Source organism: Macrotis lagotis, chromosome 1, assembly GCF_037893015.1.
Source record: "Macrotis lagotis isolate mMagLag1 chromosome 1, bilby.v1.9.chrom.fasta, whole genome shotgun sequence".
Lineage (NCBI taxonomy): Eukaryota > Metazoa > Chordata > Mammalia > Peramelemorphia > Peramelidae > Macrotis > Macrotis lagotis.
Window position 1 is genome coordinate 916978206 of NC_133658.1, and position 19285 is coordinate 916997490.

The window sequence follows — 19285 nt, forward strand, 5'->3', positions numbered from 1 at the left end:
GTGCTGCATATGTAATGTTTTTCAATATGCTCCCTTGACAACCTATAGTGAGGGTAGTTATGTTTGTTCACCCGTCCACTGGCTCCTTCAATAAACAATTTTCCTTTCAGCCCTTGTTGGTAGACGCTACGGTTTCTATGACTTTTGTTGACCTGAAATGAGTAAGAATAGGGATAGCATTTGGAAAACATTCTGATTTATCATTTATATTTGTTAAACTGAAATATTTCCTGAGAAACTATGGAAGGGGTGATTATTTCTTGATGGATTTTGTGGGTATATGAATGTGTGTGAGTATGTTCAAAAGTTTGTGTGTATGTGTGTGTGTGATGGTAAATTCTTACACCATCTTCTTTGAGTCTCATAATTTTGCACACCCCATCCCTTTGCAATGCTGTTGGCATTTAGCAAGCACTCTGAGACTTAGGAAACTTCCTCAAATTAGACAGAAAGCTGCTGGCAGTTTTTCCATTATGGTCAGTTTCTGTCTCTGAAAATTCGTGCTTCCTGCTTTAGAGGGAGGGGACTACATTTTATTTCCATTTTTCTTCTCATAGGAGAACAGATAATTTTTTTCAGTCATGGATACATTTTTTTTCTGGTTATATCCTGGAATTATTTACAATATCATTTTTCTTTTTCTTTATTGGTTTTTAGAGATATAACAAATGTATTCAAAATGACTCGACTTGGTCCTACTTTATGAAATAAGGTACAGAGAAAAAGTTGTGATCTTCTTTCAGGGCTTTTGTTTTCTGTGGAGAGTATTCTCCATTCTGTGTTTTCTTTTTTCCTTGGGTGGGGGGAAGTTTGCAAGGCAAGCTCCATGTAACTTCTTTCCTTTTTTGCTTCAAGTGCTTTAGCCTTTTTAACCTCAATTTCTACTAATCAGCCTATTCTTTAAGTAATTTACTGTATTGTTGCTTCTCCAAAGAACTTTACCTGTGAATGTTTTGTTGTCACTTGTGAATTTTATATAGTGAATATTGTAATCACCCATGAATTTTGCAGTGACCTGTGGGTGAAGAATGTGGGGTGTTATTGGTCTCCACAGGTTGGAAGTTTCCTATGAAATCCATTACAAAGGGGGAATGGCCCCAGCCAATCACAAAACTGGGAGAGTTCTCCTAATCCCATTCCAAAAAATGACAAGCCCAAGATTAGAAGAAACAAATCCCTAACCCATCAAGGGGTGACCTAGAGGTTTCTACCTAATGCAAATGAGTTTGCACAATGAAGTATTTGAATATTATCATGGGGGGTGGAGCCAAGATGGCAACAGGAGAAGAGCCTCTCTTAGGTGCTCTCTCTAAAATATTTTAAAAAATCTTAAAATTATGACTCTACCTAAATTTTTGAGAGACAGAACACATAGAAAGATCCAGTGAGGCAATTCTCCAGCCCAAAGTAACCTGGAAAATAGTGGAAAAACTCTGTTCTACAGGGTTGAAGGGGCAGCCATGCCAGAGTGAAGGAACTTCAGTCTCCCAGGAACAGACCCAGGGCTCCTGGGAGGGCTGGCTCCCAGCAGCGGAAGCAGTTTCCTGACCTGCACCCCAGGGAGCACTAAGCACAACTTGGAAGATCAGCAAGGAGACCTCTGCTAGAGCAAGCATGAAGTCCAGGCCCTCAGTGCAGCCAGCACCCAGCACAGCCCAGATCCAGAAAATGGAAGCAGGCTCATGGAGTTGTCTAGCACTACCTGAGAGCTCAGCCCACTGAAGGTAAGAGAGTGGAGGAAGACTGTCAAGGTCTGTCCTCTGTCCTTAGAACAGGACTCTGGGGCTTTGACCACATTCAGACCCTGGTTGCAGTCTAAGCCCCCCATAGAGCAGGAACCCTCCCCTCCTCCATGCTACAGTCCTGAGGCAGAGGGGTGAGCAGGAGAGCTCACAGACCAGGAGAGCAATCAGAGCCTCACACACTGAGGTCTTTGTGGGGGTGTCCCAATAATACTCAAAAATTCAGGAAGTACCCCCTTAGGCACAGGCTGGGGAAATGAGTAAACAGTAAAAGGAAGACAATTCCTTTGGTCCGATGAAGGACCAAAATACTCAATCTGAAGATGAGAAAGTCCAAGCTTCTGCATCTAAAGGCTCCAAGAAATGTAGAAGTTGGGCTCAGGAGATAACAGAGCTCAACAAAGATTTTGAAAACCAAGAAAGGGAGATAGATAGCGGGAATGAGAGAGATGCAGGAAAAACATGGAAAAGAAGTCAGTATCTTAGTCAGGGAGATCCAAAAAAAATGCTGAAGAAAATAACATATTAAAAACCAGCATAGGTCAAATGGATAAAATAGTTCAAAAAAAGTTATTGAGGAGAAGAATGCTTTAAAGGGCAGAATTGGCCAGATGGAAAAGGGGATAAGAAAACTCTCTGAGGAAAACAAATCCCTCATATGTAGAATGGAGCTAAAGGAAGCTGATGACTTTGCAAGAAATCAAGACACAATAGTTCAACACTAAAAGAATGAAAAATTAGAAGAAAATGTGAAATATCTCATTGAAAAAAACCCATCTGGAAAACAGATTGAGGAAAGATAGTTTAAAAATTATTGGGATACCTGAAAGTCATGATCAGAAAAAGAGTCTTGACCTCATTTTTAATGAATTCCTACAGAAAATTCCCCTGATATCCAAGAAACAGAAGGTGAAATAGAAATTGAGAGAATCCATCGATCTCCCCTGGAAAGAGAGATACAAAAAAAAAAACAAACAAACCCAAGAATATTATAGCCAAGTTCCAGAACTCCCAAGTCAAAGAGAAAATATTACAAGCAGCCAGAAAGACACAATTCAAATATCATGGAGCTGCAGTCAGGATCACACAGAATTTAGCAGCAACTACATTAAAAGTTCATAGGGTTTGGAATATAATATTCCAGAAGGCAAAAGAGCTTGGAATGCAACCGAGAATCAAATACCCAGTAAAACTGAATATCCTCTTCCAGGGGAAAAGATGGACTTTCAATGAAACAGGAGAATTTCAAATGTTCCTGTTGAAATGACCAGAGCTGAAGAGAAAGTTTGATCTTTAAATATAGGACTCATAGAGAGGGTGGATGAGAAGGATAAATTATGAGGGACTTAATGATGATGAACTGCATGTATTCCTATATGGAAAGATGATATTGATAATGCCTATATAAACCTTCTCATTTAATAGAGTATGTAGAAGGAGCTTTTATAGATAAGGCACAAGAAAGAGCTTAATTTTAAGATTTTTGTAGAAACGGAGCCAATAGGTGAAAGGGAAATGCACTGGGAGAAAGGAAAAGAGAGGTGGAATAGGCTAAGATATTTCATATAAAAGGTATTTCATGTAACTTTTGAAATGGTATGGAAGGAAGGAAGGTGAGGGGGAGTGAGGGAACATTCATTCTCATCAGAAATGGCTCAGAGAGGAAACAGCATACACACTCATTAGGGTATAGACATCTAGAGTAAAAAGGAGAGAAGAGGTATAGGGGAAAGAGGGGGATGTGGGTGATAGAGGAGAGAACAGAGCATAGAAGAGGACAGTCAGATATAACACATTTTCTTTTTTACTTTTTGCAAGTTGCTGGGTTTGGGCAGTCTATCTGGGCCACAGGGCCAGGTGGTTTCTGGGTCTCTGGTGTGGGATGTGGGCTTGGGGCCTCCTGGTCCCAGGGCCAGTGCTCTGTCCATTCTACCACTCAACTGCTCCACAGAACACTTTTGAAGAGGAACAGAATGAAAGGAGAGAGAAAATATAAAAGCTGGTAATGGGGAAGAATGGACAGCGGGAATTATTATCAGCAACAGCAACTGTGGAAAAATATGGAAGTAACATCTATGATGGACTTATGAGAAAGAATTGTGATCCACCCAAGACAGAGCTGATGATATCAGGAACATAGACTGAAACACATTTTTTCCCTCTTTCTTTTACTTTATTTCTCATGAGATTTTATATTTTTGTGGGGGAGTGGGGTTTTCTTCTAGTCACTTTGGGTGCTTCTGACATCAAGAGAGAAGATGGAAAAGGTCAACTTCATTTCAGGATGTTGAAAGGTAAGACTCTGGAAAGACTTGAAAGGAGATGCCAATCATCATCTTGGCAATGCCCCCAACTTGCTGCCCTAGAGATTTTTGGGGTATTTCTCCTTGTGTTAGATCCAGCATTCTTGCTTTTGGTAGAGCTGAGCTAAGTTGCTGCCAATGAGAGAACTCCTTCACTTGCTATTATCTGGTGTATATTTACTTCTTTGGTTTCAGTTTTTTACCTGGTGTCTATTTACCTAGTTTACCTTCTTTGATTTCAGTTTTGTTAAGATGTGGATAAATGAATTTCTTTGCTAATTGTTTTACATGTTTATTGTGGTAATGGTATGGAAGTCAAGCTTTAGATATAGAGCCTTGGATCCTCTTTTCTCCCTCATTAATGAAACAGTGATCAAAAGTTAGCTTGAACCTAAAAAGCTGATTCTTAGACTAATATTTAAGCGAGCAGATAGATATACTTTTAGCCAGTAACTCCTTCCCCCTCACCTGGCACATCTGATGTTTGGAAAGGGTTGGTGAAGAAGAGGTTGGTCCACTCCAATGACACTTTCATGTCACATGTGAGGGGTACTTGCATATGTCCCCTTCTCTCCTCTGATACTACCACTATTGTCATGAAGGCCCTTGTTATTTTGTGACTAGATTATTTCAGTCACTATTGAGGTGGGGTCCTGCTTGCTTCAGCTCTCTCCCCTTTGCTGTCTGTTCTCTACTCAGTTGTTAAAGTACATTCCCAGGTCTATCTCTGCCATTCCCATATTATCACTTAGGGGATCATTGCCTTTGCCTGGTCCCCTAATGACTTCAAAGTAGAAATCCTTCCTGAACTGATTTGAAAGAGGAGAGTAGGAAATTGTTTGGTTAAGAGATAATTAACAAAAAACTGATAAAGCATTCTCTTAGGGCAGCTAGGTGGCACAGTGGATAAAGCACTGGCTCTGGAGTAAGGAGTACCTGGGTTCAAATCCGGCCTCAGACACTTAATAATGACCTAGCTGTGTGGCCATGGGCAAGCCACTTAACCCCATTTGCCTTGCAAAACCCTAAAAAAAAAAGCATTCTCTTTCAGATTAGCTTAGAGACTTCAGACTAGCTACTGTTTTAATTCTCTTCAGTGTTAGCATGGGGCAGGAGAGAAGGTAAAGAAGTGAGGGAAGTTCTGGAGAGCATAGCTGGAGCCTCAGGGTGATCAGAAGAGAACAAAATATAATAAACAGATGTTTAAGAGATGGAAGGAGCATGAGAGAAAGAGGTCTCAGGATGAAGACAAGATTACTATGGAAGTGGAATACCAAAGATACATTGGAAGAGATGGACAGAGTTTTCTTCAGACATGGATGAGATTGAATTGAATTGGAAGAGGATAAGAAAACATGAGCAGGAAGCAGGAGATGGTTTTCTACTAAATGGCAAAGGACAAATTATTTCAATGGATAGAGAGAAAAACAGGAAAAATGACAGTGGTGACAATGGGTAGCAGATGCTAAGAGGTTCTCACAGTCCTCAAAGGCTGTTGCAGAGAGAACTGGTCAGGGCCTTGGTCTGTTCCTTCACTCAGAAGGCTGGTGAAGGGGGTAAGGCATTGAGGATGGACAGTCAACTCCCTGGTCAAATGAGGTGGGTGGTCAGGCCTGAGCATTCAACCATATTCTAATCCATAGAAAGTTTGTGATTTCTATTTACTATTTAGCTTAGATAGAAGCATTTACTAGCTTTTCACTATTTGGCTTTTTCCATGTGAGATTAATTTTTAAAAAATATATAAATATTTTATTTGTTTTCTGATTAGATATAATGGTAAGTTGTTCACTATTTGTGATGTCATTTATGTAACTAATATTTGATGGGAAGGAATTAAACTGGTTAGTGTAAACTAGGGGTTACTCCATGTCCCAAGAGCAAGCAAGGAAACAGCATGCCTTCTGAATCCAGATAGTTACCTTTAGACAAGAGATATTTAAGGGGAGGCCCTGGAGGGTAGGCAATCGGGATTAAGTGATTTGCCCAGGGTCACAGCTAGAAAGTGTCTGAGGTTGGATTTGAACTCAGGTCCTTTTGACTCCAGGACCAGTGTTCTATCCACTGTGCCTCCTAATTGTAAAATTGTGTTATCCAAATGACCAAACTAGGTCAATCCCATTCCAGTAGCCATTCTTTCTGATTCAGAAGCTTCCTTTGTTTCCAAATGGATCCTCACTGGTATCTTTTTAGAACCTCTAAGATCTCCATTAGTCCTGGACTGGATCACCCTGGAATTCTTGCCTGATGAATAAACAAACCAACCCAAAAAGTCAGGGGCAGCCATGTGCTCACGGCTACATGGAGGTCAAGAAAGACACATCATTTACTCCCTCTTCCACTTGAGGAGCAGTGAGAGAAAATTAGGAGGATTTGTATAAGGTAAACAAGTCCTTAACCATCCTTAAAAAATTCATTCATTCATTCATTCATTCATTCATTCATTCATTCATTTGTTTGCTTGTTTGTTTGTTTATTTATTCTTTACAATAAAATTTTGTGGTCACCATGTGGCTTGTCTAGGTAATATAAATGCATAGTATGGGCTAGACAGAAGGATATTTCTCAGAAATAAGATGCGGATGAGTCCAGTAGACATTTTCTTATATTTCTCATAATTCAGAATATGGTTAGGTGCATATCTTGGATCAGGTGCTGAATCGGGACCAGCACCTGTTACTTTCAGGGATCCTAGAGAGCCTGGACTGTGGGGAGGGTAAAAATTTAAGTTCAGAGCTTGTAGGCAGGTGGTACCATGGATAGACTGTCAGGACTGGAGTCAGGAAAACCCAAGTTCAAATCTGACTTCCAATATTTCCTAACTGGATGACTCTGGGCAAGTCATTTAAGCTCTATTTGTTTCAGTTTCTGGAAACAAAAAGAGAATCAAAATAAGATAATATGTGTAAATACAATGTCTAATATTGTCTAAGAGCTATATTCATGGTAGTTATTATTAATATCATCATCATCATAGTCATCATCACCATTATTAGCACTTATTATTATGGCTATTAGTATTACATATTATTATTACTATTACTATTTAGTTTCTTCTGATGAGTGGTGGATTGAGGGTTGCATCAGTCAGGAGGCAAATTATCTTGTCCTTCCTTACTGGTTGAATTAGTTCATTGATCAGGTGAGACTGAGACCCTGCTATTTTTGAGGGTGTTTTTTTGGTAGTAGGTGGCAGAAAGTAGATGAATTTCAGGTAGGCTAAGAATGTTCCTTCTGAAACCCACTAAGGACACACTGCCACAACAGAAATCAAATTCCTGGGTACCTGCTGCAATGGGAAAGTCTTAACATCTGACAGGTAATAATAATGCAGACAGTGTCTGCCTTAAGAAAACAGAGATGGGGTCCTTCCTCCTGGGGTTACCTGACTTCAGGTGGAGATCACTTCAGAGCAGCATAGAGGATGGGATCCCCTTGTCCAGAGGGGGAGGGGTCCTTGACCCCAAACTTGAGGCTGTTGATGTTCACTTGAGCATAGGTCACTTCCTGAGGGTATTCCCTTGGGGGAGTCTGGCAGAAGGAGATGAAGGGATAAAGTGGGACACAGGGCAGGAAGGCTGAGAAGGGTGGAAAGGACATGAACATCCCCTAGCTATATGTGACCCTGGGGAAGCTTCCCCCTCTCTGACCCTTCCAGAAGGAGAGAACTGGGGAAGGGTGGAGGGATTTGGGAGGGACTCACAGCTGTGTCCTCTAGTCTGGCCTCCTCTGTCTGTCTGCCCTCACTCACGTCTGCATCTGGAAGTAAGAAGAGAAGGCATGAGGGGCCAGGACCCTGGCCCTTTGCTCCCAGGCCCTGCTGCCCCTGCCCCTCTCACTCACACAAGGTCTCCTCTGGGGGGTTCCCAGCTGGATCAGATCTGGGTAGCAAGAAGACACAGAATTTTGAGGGGAAAGTCTGAGATGATGGATGCAATCCCAGGGAAGGGACTTGGGGGAATTGAGATATATCTTGGGCCCCTACCTTCTCAGGCTCTCCTTTATTTCTATTTCTTTTCCCCTGGTCTCTGTAAGGAGAGTCAGGGTCATATTTCATGGGGCTTTTTAGCCAATGCCCCATCAGACTTTGTCCGAGGTCACCACCAGCCCCAAGAACTCACTGAGTCTAGCCTGACGTTGTCTCCAATGTCGAAGGAAAAAGAAGAGAAGGAGGAGGAAGGTCAGGATGATGAGTGCCAAGATGCCCAACAGAATGCCTGCTATGAGCCTGGGGAGACCTTTGTGTGAAGACCAACACATAGGAGACAGTGTTAACACAATTATGGTACTTGGGGTGTCCCCTCATTGTAAATGGGAGGAGGGAGGACTAAACCCCCAGTTTGTAGGGGGAGATATGAGCTATAATTGTATTTCCTTTCTCTGAACAGGAATGGGGGAGAAGGCAGAGGAGATGCTCAAGGGAAGTAATAGGAAATTAATGGGACAGGGAGAGGGAGAAATCAATCCTCAATTAAAATTCAATACAGAGTCTCCCCATACTGGTTGGGTTGGGAATCTTCTAGTTACTCACCAAACAGCAAATCAGAATGCTTTGGAAATGTGGCTCCTGGGAATGAGGAGAGAAGTAGGATTAGGACCCAAGTAGGGCTGACACAGGGTCTCTGACTACCAGTCTAGAGAGGCTGACAAGACTGGACCCCTCTCTGGACCTCTCTTTTCCATCTGGAAAAGGGGGGGGGATGGAGGAGCTTTAATCCATGATTTTTAAGAGGGTATTGAATTGACATTGATGTGATCTGATTCATAAATACATTCCCTTTACAGTTTTTTTAAACTCATTTCTTTCCCATTTTCCCTGAAATATTCTGATTTAATTTGGAAAGACATTAAAAAAATTTTTTGTTATTTATTAAAGGCAACAGGATCAAGTGACTTGCCCAAGGTCACACAGCTAGGTAATTATTAAGTGTCTGAGGTCACATTTGAACTCAGGTCCTCCTGACTCCAGGGTCAGTGTGCTATTCTTAGTTGTCCCTTGGAAAGATACTTTAAACTCCGTTTTTTTTTTTAAAAATTCTTGCTTCATTTCTTCCAGAAATTGTATTTGTGCAAGATATGTTTTGCAGGTAAATGTTTTGGAGTCAATTTATTTTTTCTGAGTTTCTGTCTTCAGTGTTTATATCAACATAATATTTTTATGGTGGGATTTGTTGTTTGTTTGTTCATTCTTCCAGTCCATTTCTTGACTACAGATTTATTGTTAAAGCTAGGTTTGACAAACTGGAAAGAAGCGTCTGGGTTGGTCCTAGTGTTGCTTTCATGGGGTATTGAGTGTTAATGATTCTAAGACCTCCGAGATAGTTAATATTGGGGGGCTGTCAGCTTTCATTAGTTTCAATTGATCTTGTCCAAGTTAAGGTTTGATCACTGTCTCGCTGGTCTGACTTATGTAAGTTCTTGAGCTAGGATTTGGATCTTGGCAAAAGACTTGTTCCCTTTGGAGTTTCAAGAGATGATTCTGGATTCCACCGATCATTCAACTGGGAGGTTCCTGCTGGATCAGGGCCATAGCACTGTCAGCTTCCTTTTTGGTTTGGGATTCCTGTGCTGGTCATTCCACTGTAGCTTTCAAAGTGGGCTGGTAGCAGAAGGCTCCACCCCTGGGGTCTGATTCACACTTCTGTTGATACTTCTGGCTTCTGAACTTGGTCTTCATTTAGCACATAACCTAAGACCCTGTCTTCCATCTCCTTGGAATGTCACCCTTGGGGTGGGTGATGTTTTTGGAGTGCCCTATGTCCAAGATCCAGAACTGGGTAGAGAGGGACAGAGCTGATGACTGGTACCTGTTCTTCTACCTTACATAACTTTGGAGCTCCTCAAGTTGGATCTGGGTCCTGCTCTAAGTCTCATACCCAACCTCTACCTGTTATTGTATATTCTGTGCATTCCACTCTTGACCTGATCTTTCCTCAGGTCAACCTGTGCTAAAAATGTGACTCACTGTACTTCTCTCTACTGGTCCACCATCTTGGTTCTGTCTTTTCTGCCTAAGCCCGTATTCTCACTTGCTATTGGACATTTTGAACTAAATATCTCACAAGCACCTCATGCTCAACATATCTGAGACAGAATCATCTGTTTTATCCCCTGATCCTCTCCTCTTCTAAATTTCCTTATTCCTAAGGAAGGGAGCACTATCCTTCCCATTACCCTGGGTCACAACCTCATCTCTTCACTCTTCCTCTCCTATGCACCCAAATAGTTGCCAAACTTTTGTTCTTTCTACCTCATCCCCTTCCCCCTACTCACATAGCCAGGCTTTCATCTCGAGTAGACTAGTACCCTTGGGTTGGTCTCCCTGCTTCGTCTTTTTTTCTCCAATCCACCTTTCTAGATGGCTAAAGTGATTTTTTCCCAAAGTATAGATTCTCCTCCCTTATTCATTCTCCTTCGGGATTTCTATTGTCTTTGGGATCAAATTTAAATTTTTCTGGTTGGCATTTAAAGCTCTTTATAGTCACTTTGCCCCCTCTATAATCTGGTCAAATTGCTGTTTCTCTCATAGGGCTCTTCATCTTCCCCCCATGTATATTGTAAAAACTGCCCTTGAACTCTGGAATGTCCCTCCCCACCTCTACCTCATAGTCTCTCATTTCCTAGAGGTGGCCCAAAGACCAACTTCTTCACAAGAAGGACTAACACCCTAGTCCCCAAGTTAATAGTCATCCTCCCTTCCCATCCTCCCTTTTAATTAAGTATATAATTTACATATTTGAGAGATCATGTGGAATGTTGGGTGAAGAACTGGCCTGATAACTAGAAAGATCTGGGTTCAAGTTCTGCCTCAACTCTTTCCTCCTATCTGGGTGACCCAGAGCAAGTCACTTAATGCACTCTGTGCTTCTGACAACTCCTTAGACTAGAAATTGTAGAGAAGGTGTTAACCTGAACCAGGGCATTTCCTCATCGGGGAATTCTCTAGACAAAAGAAATCAGGGGCTAAGTCTTCACTGCTCTGTTCAATGCTGCTTCAACCTTCTACTCAAGCTCCTTCTCTTTAACTTGTAGAGGACTGGAGCTCTCTTCTCTCCTTCCTGCCCCTTTGGGCTCCTATTGGCCATGGGGTACCTGGGACAGGGAAGGGCACTGAGGATGACTGGGACTCCCCCAACTCTCAGGCTTCCACTTTGGACTGTGATTACTCACTATTTGTGGGTTCTGGTTCCTTGGGATCTGGGAGGCTGTGATCTTCAGGAGTATCTGTGAATGGAATGAGAGGGTAGGCAGCCTAACTTGCCCTGCTCTCCCCCTCCCAGACCAGTCTGCCCCTCCTGAATCTTCCTGTGGCTGCCTCCTTTCCTGGTCCCATTAGTCACCTTGTCTTCTCCTGGATAAGCAAGAGTGAGAGCAGGACAGGAGATGTGTCCCCCACGCACTCCAAGACTGTTAGATTCTGCCTTCTCTTCTCCTCCTCCTTTCTCCTGCCCAGGATTCCCCAGGGAGTCAACATCCCCCAGCTCCCTGGGGCTGGGCACAGAGCTCCCAATCTGGGGCATTAGAAGAAAGAGAAAGGGGCTGGGTTGGGGATGTCTCACCTGTGACCCTCAGAACCAGAGGGTTACTGGGAGCTGACCATACATAAGGGTAGGCATTCTGAAAAACGTGACATCGGTAAGTTCCCCCATGAGCGGCTGTCACAGCTGTGATGGTGAAGGAGGGCAGAGTGTGCCATTCATAACGAGGGGTCACATTGCCTCCTTGGTTCTTAGACAACATGAAGCCATCCAGGTTATAGAGAGACTGACAGTGGAGAGTGACAGTCTCCCCTGGGACCACCACAGTTCTGGGTCTGGCGGAGAGGACAGGTTTCTCATACCGACCTGATGGACAAGGAGACCCTGGTGCTATGGGGAACAACCCTGCACTGTGCGTAGGTCAGAGCTCACAGGGATGTGCTACCACCACCACCTCCAGCTCTGGAATGATAGCCTGAAGCCTAGGAAAGTCCCCTCTATCTATAATAAGTTCTGAGTTAAGAATCTCCTCTCTACTGTGGCCCTAGATGAGTGGGGTGTGCCTGGACAGAAGGGGGCAAACAGGAGGGAATGCTTTAGTGGGGACTGAGCCCTGGTTGATGGGGAAGGCTCTCTGCCTCACCTATCATAATCAGCATCAGAGGGTCACTGGACTCTGAACAGCCAGATGAGGTGCAGTATTGACAGCGGTAAACACCAGCAGCTTCTGCTCTCATTCTCCCCAGCAAGAATGAAGTCTTATTCCCTTTAAGGTAGGATGACACAGACCAAGTGGTTCCTCTTTGTTCCAGTTTGTAACTTGAAGCCTCCAAAGGGCTCTGACACCAGATAGTCACAAGTTCCCCCTCAGGCATCAGATGATCTGGCTCTGCCCAGAGGGAGGGCTTGGGGAGAATATCTGGAAGAAGGAGTCTGGAGGTTCAGAGGGTTTTGGTGTTGCCCTTGCCTCCTGACCCTAGGTCCCTCCCAGGCCCCCAAGAGTCAGTAGGTGTGTCTTCCCTTGGGGAGGTGAGTATCCCAGGGGATTCTGGTAATACTGAAACAGGGGACTGATGGGTGGGGGGTGAGAGACAGAGAGAAAAAGAGACAGATGGATAGACAGAGAGAATGGTGGGAGGTTGGTTAGGAAGAAGGGAAAACTCACCATCCTGTGCCTTGATCCTCTGACTCAGACAAAGTCCTGCCAGAGAGGACCCCATCAGCTCTGCCCAGAATCCTGTTTCCTTACAAAACCTCTGGGAGATGGGAGGTGCAGGGGAGGAGCAGGGTACAAATTGAGGGGACAGGACTTTGGGGGCTGCTGGCTGGCCTTCAGGGTCCCTCTGCTGTTCTAGCCCTGGGTGGCTTCAGGGGAGTCACTTCCTCACTCTGGGCTTTTTCCTTCATTGAAAAATGGGGGAGAGAGGGAAAGGACAGGCTCCCACCCTGGAATTTTCTCCTCCCAGCACTTACCAAGGCCCAGAAGGGCAGGGAGCAAAGGGGACATGGTGGCTCCAGGGTGTGAGTCAAAGACTGGTGGCCCGTCTTGGGAACCAAACAAGCTCATGTTTGAATTTTCTAACACCGCCTCTTCCTCTTTTCTTCCTCTCTCCTTCCTTCCTCATTACAACAAGGGAAGGACCCAAGGGAGTGACGTGTGACTCCCATTAGAACCCAGGTACTGGAGCATCAGGGAACCCAGTGCAGATAAAGCCTTACCCCACATTACTGTGGGTTCTTGGTCTGATCTATGTCCCCCTCTCTGCCTCAGTTTCCCCCTTGGTGCAATAGGTAAGCAATCAACTCAGAGAGCTCTAAGATGGTCTTTGTTCTAGGTTATTCAGATTTTTTTTTATTATAAAGATTTTATTTTGAGTTTTACAATTTTTCCCCTAATTTTACCCCCCCCCCCCAGAAGGCAATTTGCCAGTCTTTACATTGTTTCCATGGTATACACTAATCCAAATTGAATGTGATGAGAGAGAAATCATATCCTTAAGGAAGAAACATAAAGTACAAGAGATAGCAAGATCAGACAATAAAATGACAGTTTTTTTTCCCCCTAAATTAAAGGGAATAGTCCTTGGTCTTTGTTCAAACTCCAGAGTAATTTCTCTGGATACAGATGGTATTCTCCATCACAGATACTACAAAATTGTGCCTGATTTTTGCACTGAAGGAATGAGCGAGTCCATCAAGGTTGATCATCACCCTTATGTTGCTGTTAGAATGTAAAATGTTTTTCTAGTTCTGCTCATCTCACTCAGCATCAGTTCATGCAAATCCCTCCAAGCTTCCCTGAATTCCCATCCCTCCTGGTTTCTAATAGAACAATAGTGTTCCATGACATACATATACCACAGTTTGCTAAGCCATTTCCCAATTGAAGGTCATTCACTTAATTTCCACTTCTTTGCCACCACAAACAAGGCTGCTATGAATTTTTTTTTTTGTACAAGTGATGTTTTTACCCTTTTTCATCATCTCTTCAGGGGATAGACCCAGGAGCCATATTGCTGGATCAAAGGGTATTGCACAATTTTGTTGCCTTTTGGGCATAATTCCAATTTGCTATCAAGAAAGATTGGATGAGTTCACAGCTCCACCAACAATGTATTAGTGTCCCAGATTTCCCACATCCCTTCCATCATTGATCACTGTCCTTTCTGATCATACTGACCAGTCTGAGTGGTGTAAAATGTCTCAGAGATGCTTTAATTTGCATTTCTCTAGTAATGATTTAGAGCAATTTTTCACATGACTCTGTATTGCTTTGATTTCTTCAACTGTAAATTGCCTTTGCAATTTGTCAATTAGGGAATGGCTTGTTTTTTTTTGAAAGTTTGACTCAGTTCTCTGTATATTTTAGAAATGAGTCCTTTGTTAGAAATGCCAGTTGCTAAAATTGTTTCCCAATTTACATTTCTTTTGATCTTGGTGACAGTGGTTTTGTCTGTACAAAAGCTTTTTAATTCAATGTAATCAAATTTATCTAGTTTTTTTTTTTTTAGTTTTTTGCAAGGCAATAGGGTTAAGTGGCTTGCCCAAGGCCACATGGCTAGGTAATTATTAAGTGTCTGAGACTGGATTTGAACTCAGGTACTCCTGACTCCAGGGCCGGTGCTTTATCCACTATGCCACCTAGCTGCCCCCTCTAGTTTATTTTTAATGATGTTCTCCATCTCTTCCCTGGTCATAAACTGCTTTTCTTTCCATAGATCTGACAGGTACACTATACCTTGATCTTCTAGTTTGCTTATAATAATGTTTTTATGTCTAAATCCTGTATGTATTTGGATCTTATCTTGGTATAGGGTGTGAGTTCTTGGTCTAATCTGTTTCTTCCATACTAACTTCCGATTTTCCCAACAGTTTTTATTGAAGAGAGAGATCCCAATAGCTGGACTCTTTGGGTTTATCAAACAGCAGATTACTATAATCATTTCTTGCTATTGCATCTAGTCATTTCCACTGATCCACCACTATTTCTTAGCTAATACCAGACAGTTTTGATGATTGATGCTTTATAATATAATTTTATATCTGGTAAGGCTAAGCCACCTTCTTTTGCACTTTTTTCATTGAATCCCTGGAAATTCTTGACTTTTTATTTCTCCATATAAATTTACTTACAGCTTTTTCTAACTCATTAAAGTAATTTTTTGGATTTTTTTGGTAGAGCACTAAACAGGTAGTTTAATTTTGGTAGAATTGTCATTTTTTATTATATTAACTCAACCTATCCATGAGCAGCTGATGTTTGCCCAGTTATTTAAATATGATTTTATTTATGTGAGAAGTGTTTTGTAATTGTTTTCAAAGTTTTTGAGTCTGCCTTGGCAGGTAGACTTCAGGTATTTTTTTTTTTTTTAGATTTTTCAAGGCAATGGGCTAAGTGGCTTGCCCAAGGCCACACGGCTAGGTAATTATTAAATGTCTGAGGTCACATTTGAACCCAGGTACTCCTGACTTCAAGGCTGGTGCTCTATTCACTGCGCCACCTAGCCGCCCCATGACTTCCAGGTATTAGCTCTTCCTGCTATATCTTGTTATCTATCTATCAATCTATCAATCTATCAATCTATCTATCTATCTATAGAAATGTTGAGGATTTATGAGGGTTTATTTTATATCCTGTTACTTTGATAAAGTTGTTAATTATTTCTAGTAGCTTTTTAGATGTTTTGGGGGATTCTCTGGGTATACCACTATGTCATCTGCAAAGAGTGAGAGTTTTGTCTCTTTTTTCTCAATTCTAATTCCTTCAATTTCGTTTTCTTCTCTAATTGCTAATTGAATAGTAGTGGTGATAATGGGCACCCTCATTTCACTCCTGATCTTATTGGGAATGCCTCTATTCCCTATTGCATATAATGCTTGCTGATGGTTTCTGATTGATACTGCTTATTATTCTGAGGGTCAGTCCATTTATTCCTACACTCTCTAGTGTTTTTAGTAAGAATGGGTGCTGTATTTTGTCAAAAGCTTTTTCAACATCTATTGATATGATCATATGATTTCTGATAGGTATGTTATTGATATAATTATTTATACTAACAGTTTTCCTAATATTGAACCAACCCTGCATTCCTGGAATAAATCCTACGTGGTAATCATATATTATCCTAGTGATAACTTGTAATCATTTTGCTAAGATTTTATTTATGATTTTTGCATCTATATTCATCAGGGAGATAAATATATAACTTTCTTTCTGTTTTAACTCTTCCTGATTTAGGTATCAGCACCATATTGGTGTCACGGAAAGAGTTAGGCAGAGTTCTATCTTCACCTGTTTTCCCAAAGAGTTTATATGGAATTGGAACCAATTGTTCCTTACATGTTTAATAGAATCCAGTTGTGAATCCATCTGGCTCTGGAGATTTTTTCTTAGGGAGTTCAATAATGGCTTGTTGAATTTCTTTTACTGAGATAGGGTTATTTAGGTTTTTAATTTCCTCTTCATTTAATCCGGGCAGCTTATATTTTTGTAAATATTCATCGATTTCACTTAGATTGTCAAGTTTATTGGCATAGAATTGGGTAAAATAATTCTGACTTATTATTTTAATTTCCTCCTCATTGGTGGTGAGTTCACCTTTTTCATTTATGATACTAGCAATTTGGTTTTCTTCTTTATTTTTTTTTAAATCACACTGACCAGAGGTCTATCAATTTTATTGTTTTTTTTTTCATAAAACCACCTCTTGGTTTTATTTATTAGTTCAATAGTTATCTTGATTTCAATTTTACTAATTTCTTCTTTAATTTTTACTATTTCTAATTTGGTATTTAATTGGGGGGTTTAATTTGTTCTTTCTTTAATTTTTTAGTTGCATATTTAGTTAATTGATTTCTTCTTTCTCTAATTTATTCATGTAAGCATTTAAAGATCCTGACACCCTCCTTGAGTGTACCCTATAGGTTTTGGTTTGTTGTTTTATTATTGTCATTATCTAGAATGAAATAATTAATTCTTTCTTTAATCTGTTGCTTGATGCACTCATTCTTTAAAATGAGGTTATTTATTTTCCAATTAGTTTTGGGTCTATATCTTTCTGGCCCAGTATTGCATATGATTTTTATTGCATTATGATCTGAGAAAGATGTATTCACTATTTCTGCCTTTCTGCAATTGATCATTAGATTTTTATGTCCTAGTACATGGTCAATTTTTGTGTAAGTGCCATGTACTGCAGAAAAAAGAAAGTATTTTCCTTTCTATCTCCATTCAATTTCCTCCATATCATATCTAGGTTTTTCTAACAATCTATTTACCTCCTTAACTTCTTTCTTATTTATTTTATGATTAGATTTATCTAAATCTGAGAGTGGGAGTTTGAGGTCTCCCACTAGTAGAGTTTTGCTGTCTATGTCTTCCTGTAGCTCTTTCAACTTTTCTTCTAAGAATTTGGATGCTGTACCATTGGGTGTATACATATTTAATATTAAAATTACTTTATTGTCTATGATATCTTTTAGGATGGTATAATTTCCTTCCTTATCTCTTTTAACACTATCTATTTTTTCAGCTGCTTTTTTTCTGAGATAAGGATTGCTACCCCTGATTTTTTTTCATTCCTGTGGAACCAAAATATATTTTGCTCCAACCTTTTACCTTTACTCTATATGTATCTCTCTGCTTCAAATGAGTTTCTTGTAAGCAGCATATTGTAGGATTCTGGTTTTTAATCCACTCTGCTATTCACTTACATTTTAAGGGAGAGTTCATCCCATTCATATTCACAGTTATAATTACTAATTCTTTATTGCCCTCCATGCTATCTTCCTTCTATTTTTTCCCCCTTTTTTTCCTTTATCCATATTCCTCAGTATTTTGTTTCTGAATACTGCCACCTTCAGTATATTTGCCCTCTTATATCAATTCCCTTCCCCTTTCTTTCCCCTTTCCCTTTTTCCCCTTCTTCCCTTCCCTTCCTTGGTTCCCCCTTCCCCCCCTCTCCCCTCCCCTTTCCCCCTTTTAATGATTGAAAGTTAAGGTAAGTTTCTTAACTGACTCTAAGTTAACTTTAAGCCAAGTCTGATAAGATCAAGATTCCGGTCATTCTTACCTCCTCTCTTCTTCCCCTCAATTACAGTAGGTCTTTCCTGCTTGATGTAATGAAATTTACTCCCATTCATTCTCCTCCATCCTCCCATCTCCTTACTGTCCACTCTTTTAAGGAGATATTGTTTTTAAATCATCCTGTCTGAGTCACAGAAAAGTTATGAATGTCCATCACTTCTGGCTAAGTATATTCTCTCTAATAAAGTTACAATTCTTGAGAGTTATGAAACTCTTTCTTCCAAATGGATATATAGCTGGTTTTATCTTATTAGATAAGTTTTTTTCTTCCCCGTTTGTTTACTTTTCATGTGTCTCTTGAGCCTCCTGTTTGATGTTCACATTTTCTATTTAGCTCTGGTCTTTTCATCATGAAATATTGGATGTCTCCCATTTCATTAAATGTCCATCTTTTCCCCTGTAAGAGAAGGCTCAGCTTTTCCAGCTAGTGGATTCTTGGTTGCATTCCAAGCTCCCTTGCTCTTCCCAATGTCTCATTCCAAGCTCTTCAATCCCTTAATGTTGCTTTGACGAGGTCCTGTGTAATCCTTACTGTGGCTCCTTGGTATTTAAATTTTTTCTTTCTGGCTGCTTGTAGGATTTTTTTCTTTTATCTGATAGTCCTGGAATTTGGCCACCACATTCCTTGGTGTTTCCATTTTAGGATTTCTTTCTGGAGGGGATCAACGTATTCTTTCAATAACTATTTTGCCCTCTGGTTCCATGATAACAGGGCAATTTTTCCATCACTAAATCCTGTAATATTAAGTCCAGGTTTTTTTTTTCTCTTTTCAATGTTTTCAGGAAGGCCTATAATTCTCAGGTTCTCTCTTCTTGATCTGTTCTTGAGGTCAGTGGTTTTGCTGATGAGTTATTTTACATTTCCTTTTTTTTTGATCTTTTGTTTTTTTTAACACTATCTTGTTGCCTCACGAAGTTATTAGTTTCTGACAATTCCATTCTTTTTTTTCAGAGAAGATTTTTCTTCATTTATCTTTTGCAACTCCTTTTCTAGTTGGTCAATTCTATTTTTGAAGTTTTTCATTTGCCCAAGTGTAGTTTTGAGAGAATCATTTTCTTTTTGCATTTGCCCAATTGAAGATCTGAGAGAATTATTCTCATTTTGTATTTGTTCAATTGTATTTTCCAAGGATTTTTTTTTTCTTGCTGAGAGATGTTAATTTTCTCTAGTTTGAT

At 40.7% G+C, this 19285-nt stretch overlaps 1 protein-coding gene and 1 long non-coding RNA gene across 2 annotated transcripts in view; one reads left to right on the forward strand and one right to left on the reverse strand.

Annotated features, from left to right (window-relative positions):
• Positions 1-1272: 1272 nt before the first annotated feature.
• LOC141509995 (uncharacterized) overlaps positions 1273-19285 on the forward strand; it is a 47773-nt gene continuing 29760 nt past the window's right edge. The window contains exon 1 of the long non-coding RNA XR_012474750.1: positions 1273-1724. This is a non-coding gene — a long non-coding RNA (uncharacterized LOC141509995). The remainder of the gene's footprint in view (positions 1725-19285) is intronic.
• On the reverse strand, positions 6476-13107 carry LOC141509964 (leukocyte immunoglobulin-like receptor subfamily B member 4). The gene is made up of 12 exons (XM_074219874.1): positions 12997-13107; positions 12689-12724; positions 12167-12442; positions 11605-11889; positions 11216-11269; positions 8577-8612; positions 8167-8283; positions 8031-8073; positions 7889-7926; positions 7749-7804; positions 7431-7576; positions 6476-6913 (listed from the first exon to the last, which is right to left on the reverse strand). The coding sequence occupies exons 1-11, from the start codon at positions 13088-13090 to the stop codon at positions 7448-7450; spliced, it is 1164 nt and encodes a 387-aa protein (XP_074075975.1). The 5' UTR covers positions 13091-13107; the 3' UTR covers positions 6476-6913; positions 7431-7447.